Source organism: Triticum urartu, chromosome 6 (genome assembly GCF_003073215.2).
Source record: "Triticum urartu cultivar G1812 chromosome 6, Tu2.1, whole genome shotgun sequence".
Classification (NCBI taxonomy): Eukaryota; Viridiplantae; Streptophyta; class Magnoliopsida; order Poales; family Poaceae; genus Triticum; species Triticum urartu.
In genome coordinates, this window is record NC_053027.1 from 500,775,560 (window position 1) to 500,781,301 (window position 5,742).

Below are 5,742 nucleotides of genomic sequence, written 5' to 3' on the forward strand. Positions count from 1 at the left end.
CGATCAATCTCACGTTTTATTGAACTTACCTCACATGGGAGTAGGGTGTTGAAGGAAGACGCCAAGGGCCAACTCAAGGTAGAAAAAGGTGTGACGATCCTCGAATGCTCATCCAACGATCATGAAATCAATTGGGTATGGATCATTTTTTCAGGCGACTGACGCCCAATTGTGACACGTTTGTATAATCAATAAGGAGACATAGATTTACTTGTTTACGACCATTCAAATAGAAAACGTATAATATAAAAGTCGTGTGAAACAGTGAGATGAAGCTAGAGGTCAAAGAAATTTCGACGGTCCACCATGTGCGAAGATTTTGCCAAAATTAATCGGTACATAACATACACACGTGAACGTGTTTATTAGTGAGACGTAGCGAAAAGCGTGTGAAACATCAAGATGAAACTAGTGGTCAAAGAAAATTTCACCTCATATGCTTGAGTTGAACGATGAGCCTTCGCCTGTGCTTGAGTTGCATTGCTCGAACCTGATTCGCTTGAAACGATCGATTCTATTGTTTCTTCAGAGCCAGACTCGGATGTGCTTCAATATTGTGCCATCCAGACTCAACAATATTTGCACACAAACCAAACTGCCCAAAGTGGCCCAAAGTCACCCAAAGTCGCATCCTCAAGGCTGGTTGGACAATCTATAGGCTACCAAATGCCTACTTTGGGGAGAGAGGGACGATGACGACGGCGCATTTTCGACCCGCTCCAGTGTATGTAGTAATCATCAAGTGGTCTATGAATTTATTTGTATTTTTTTGTTATTCTAGAGATCTTTGTACTCTTATTGAAAAATAATATTAGTAATAGACCGGAGGATTTTTTTCTGAAAAAAACATATTGGAAAAACATCTTTTGTTATCCCAGTTGAAGGCCAGCGCCCACGACGATCGTGGCGACGAAGGGCGCAGCGGAAGCGTGCTACGTACACCTTTCCTGTTTCGAGGCCGGGATCTGCCAATATAATTTCGTAATCGCCGACCGTTGCCTCTCCTCCCCCCTTCCCCGCTCCACCCTGCCCAGCCAACGGCTACCGTCTCCACGAGAGAAAAGGGGGAGATGGCGGCGGAGAGCCCTAGATCCGCGCCACGGCGGACACCGGCCGCCAAGAGCGGCGCGGGCCTGCTCAGCCCCCGGTTCCGCTCGGCGGCGGAGCTGGCCGGCTGGGACGAGGAGTCCATCCTCCTCGCTGCGCTCGTCGTCGAGGACACCCCGGTCCGCGAGTCCCGCCGCAAGAGGCGGCCCTCCGGCTCCTCCACCGCGGGCGGCAGCGCCGGATCTAACACCAGGTACCTATTCCCGCACCCCCACCAATCGCGCGACGCGGCCTTCCTCGCCTTTTCTCTTTCTTGTCTTGTCTTGGTTGGTTTCTGGATCCGTACGAATTATCGCTGTCCTGCAGGAAGCGGAGGTCGCGGAGGCAGTCGGCGGATGAGGCACCGATACCGCCCGTGGCGCTTGTGCTCGACGACGACGAGAAGCCGAATGACAATGAAGGTCGGTGTTGCCCCCTCACGTTCTTCCTTACCCCGGTCCGTTGAGCGTTTCGGGTTGTGTCTGTTTGGGGAATTGTCGATCTGCCGTTAATTTGAAATCTTTGCAGTTGCCAAGAAGGAGGTGAAGCAGGCGGAGGAGGAGAAGGAGAAGGTTTCTGTCGTGGAGGGAAAGGAGAAGTCCGGATCTACCAAGGAAGGAGAAGCAGCGGCGACCGGCGAGCTGCCGTGCATGGATCGGCTAAGGGAGGAGCTGTCTTGCGCTGTAAGGGCGTCTCGCAGATCGTTATCCTTGATTTCATCTCTTGAAATTGCATATGTGATTATCCCTGAGTAGAGTATCATTAGTGTTTGATTTTGCGCAGATTTGCTTGGATGTCTGCTTTCAGCCAAGTACCACGCCTTGTGGTCACAGGTAAATTTGCACACTACTGTCTACACATAGTTATTTGTTCGTTGGTTCACAACATTTGCAGCACAGAGCCAAGTTTTAACTTCCAGAAACTATGATATTGATTTGTTTCGTGAATTGTGTTCCCCTGTTTTTACTCCCGAGATTCAATGCGTGATGTGTATAAACCCCTTATTCATCACATGTACTATCAGGAATTAGGAACTGTGTTTCTGGTTACTTTACGAGATTCAGTATGTTGTTAATCACTTGTGGCAATTGTACTTGGCAATGCTTATTTTTGATGCAGATGTGCAATGTAGCTAATTCATACTGTATTTATTTGTTTCGTGAAGTGTTGACTGTGACAAAGATATTAGCATCCCTGTTAACTTGGACAGCCATGAGTTTTGGTATATTGAACTGAGCAGCTGTGTTTACTTCACTTAGTGCTTTGCCAATCCATAAAATTCCCTACATAGAGTATTGGCCCTGTAATTCAGAGATCAAATACTAAATGCAATTCTTGACCCTCATAACACTGTTGCCCCTTTCTTTCACTGCCAGCTTTTGCATGCAATGCTTAAAACATGCCGCCTCTAAGTGTGGAAAGCGGTGCCCAAAATGCCGTCAGTTAATCAGGTAAGCTTCGATTTTCAAGATTTTGCACTACTCCAAATATGGTAGAAAAACAAACAGGGGTTCAACTAATTTTTTGTCATTCTGCAGTAATTCAAGATCTTGCACTATCAACACAGTACTTTGGAACACCATCCAACTCCTGTTTCCTAGCGAAGTTGAGGCGAGGAAGAGCTCCATGGCCTCATCCTCAGCAAGCAAGGACGATGTGAAGCAAAGCCTGCCAAGAAGCAACAACTATACACAAGTTGGCATTAGGAACACCAGTGGCAGTAGCAGCTTCACCACACAGGACTACACTAGAATAGGCAACAGCACCAGGAGCTCCTTAGCAGCAGACGGCAGAAGAAGTATGCCGGTCCCAGGAACCATGAACACCAGCAGTGGGAGCTTTGACACACAGGGTAGGAGCACAAGAAGCAGAGACAGTGGCAGAGGATTTGTCCGGGCGTCAGAGTTGGTTGCCACCAGGAGTTCAGCGCGGTCAGGCCAATCTGACGACGCTTCACTTGCATACAGGTTGCAGCAGGAGGAGTTCATGACGGCTTTCGATAATGATGGGGGAGAGAGGCAGCCACAGAACACCATATCTACTGCCCGAGCAAATTTGAGAGCTATGGCTTCCCGGGCCGAGAGGGCAGTTCTCCTTCGTGCTCGTGGCTGGCCTCTTTAGTTTTGACTGATTTTCAGTTTCCCAGTACCTGAATCTTTCTCTGGAAGAATGTAGCATAAGTACCATGGTGTGATCAATCACTTGTATTTGTGTGAAAGTAAAACGATGACAAGCCAGCCATATGTGTTTCCTGTAATACACACAAATTTAGATTGCTTTACTAGATAATGGTCGTATAGCCCTGCATTTTCTCTAGCTGGATTAAGGAATTTCTCGATCCGGTAGTTAGATCAAAGAACTCTTTTACATTTTTGGAATTATAAAGGAAGCTATTTTTTTGGAAGTTTACCTTGTCTCCTACCCAACTCATTTTCCATCAGCCAAAGCCATGTAACAAATCAATTTTTTGGTACTCCTTACATCTGACTATATGTGTCCTGGGTCTCGGGGAAACTCCGTTTCACTGTATCTTATATTTAGAAACCTATTGTCATCAACAAAATCCCACTCTATACCAATGTTCAAAGCTACTGTATAAAGTTGTCATGTGCCATCTAATTGACGGACATTTCTCCAAGGAGTAAATTAAACATCTTTCATCTCTGTGTATGTTGTTATCTGTTCCGTAAATTGAACCAAAACTTCGAGAAATACAGGACGCCTTTGAACAAAGCATTTCAATCAAGCAACCAAGTTATTCAAAGAGAAACTGGATTTATATATGTTTGACTGATTCATACTTATCATATATCATAAAAGTAAAATATATAACAAAACATGTTATACAAACAATAACAAGCAGTGGCACACATATTTGGGATTAACTAATTGACTATCCAACACTCAAAATCCAGGTATTATCTCAAAGTAAAACAACGACAAGCTCCACAATTTCACGTCACGCCATATGTGTTTCCTGTAGTCCGGACAAATTTAGGCTGCTTTACTAGATGACGGTAATGGGTGTAATGGGTGTATTGCCCTGCATGCAAAATAAGGGAAAATCATGAAATATTAGCTTCATGCGCATTGATAAACCATGCACTAATTAAGGTACTAATACTTAAACATAAGCTATCCATTTTAACGGAAGATCAGAGGTACGCATCAAATGTTAACGTGTTGCACATCTGCCACAGAAATAATATGTGCTGAATTATGCTTGTAAATTTGTATGTAAAATTGCCATCATCATCATTCAGATAAATTTTCTCACCCTACTACTCCCTCAGTTCCTAAATATTTGTCTTTCTAGATATTTCAAATAGACTACCACATACGGATGTATATAGACATATTTTAGAGTGTAAATTCACTCACTTTGCTCCATATGTAGTCCCTTGTTGAAATCTTTAGAAAGACAAATATTTAGAAACAGAGGGAGTACTATCTAAGAATATCTTCTGAACTTGAGATACGCACTAATACATTATGGCAATTCTCAAAGAAGAATGCACCACATTCTGAAAGGGAGGGAGTATGGATTAAGCATTAGAAAATTTTCACTTACACGAGTTGGGACATAGAATGTGTGGATACCAAGTTGTTTGTAGCTCTCATGGGCAGTGTTCCTAACTGTTCTGAACTTGATGACGCCACGCGCCATGGCGAACTCTCCTGTCCTGCCCATAATAGCCATCTCGCCTTCTGAATTCTGATAGATACTGACCCATCACTGCAAGCGTCGACCCACTGAACCTGTATATACATTTTAGGAGTAACGAGAAATGTTATGTATCACCTTGCCCTAAACATAGACTATCTTTATCATGTGGACAGTAGTTCTGTAAAATTTACAGTCCTCAAGTGCTGAATCACTAGTAGTATGATTATGATCGTACCTTGGATCTTCGAACACCATGGTGAAATAATTGAACCAGCCAGGACCCTCTACGTCCGCCTGCAATTGCATGCCTTTCGCGCGGGCGACAATAGTCGCACCGCGTTGAGGCGCGTCGGTGACCGTCCAATCGATGACGGCGGTCGTGCCGAACCAAGCCGGGTGGCCAGAACTTACGGTTACTACCTGGTTGTGGTCTGGCCCATCAATAACTTGGTGCAAGTACAAACGCAGGCTTATCTCACGCTCACAAGGAAGAATGGGGCACACAAATGAAGGGTCGGCCATGGCTAGGATGAAGATCGACGCAAACACAAGGGGCGCGGCGAGGGTCGGCCAGGCCATGCCTGGGGTTCAGGCTCTCAAAAGGCTGATCTACTCTTTCTTTGCGTGCCGTGTGAGAGATATAGATGATGTACTGTATTTATAGTGCTCAAGGGCTGGCATGGCATATGCATCCCAGATCCTTAGGGCACAAGTATAGGACCGATGTGGGAATCAAGCTCTCTACCTGATCTAGGTGCTTTCTCTAGAGCTTGGTGAGACTAGGGAGAGCGACGGAGAGAGAATGATTGGCCACATCAATCATTTTTATGCATGTGGCGATTTCCACAATGCATAGGACATGTCCCTTTCTTTCCCTTGGTTCGTTGGTGCCCTCTTTTACAGCATTTCCTAATACCCTTGCAAACCATTATGGAAGTTCGCCGTAATTTCCCTTTTGTTTTGCATGAATGGCCTTTTGAGGTTGGATA

The 5,742-nt window shown here is 45.1% G+C and overlaps 1 protein-coding gene across 1 annotated transcript; it reads left to right on the forward strand.

Annotated features, from left to right (window-relative positions):
- Positions 1 to 989: 989 nt before the first annotated feature.
- LOC125512533 (E3 ubiquitin-protein ligase ORTHRUS 2-like) lies at positions 990 to 3,402 on the forward strand. Its single transcript, XM_048677628.1, has 6 exons — positions 990 to 1,300; positions 1,414 to 1,508; positions 1,615 to 1,769; positions 1,870 to 1,919; positions 2,463 to 2,537; positions 2,625 to 3,402. Exons 1-6 carry the CDS (start codon positions 1,071 to 1,073, stop codon positions 3,205 to 3,207), a joined length of 1,188 nt encoding a protein of 395 aa, XP_048533585.1. The 5' UTR covers positions 990 to 1,070; the 3' UTR covers positions 3,208 to 3,402.
- The last annotated feature ends 2,340 nt before the right edge of the window (positions 3,403 to 5,742 follow it).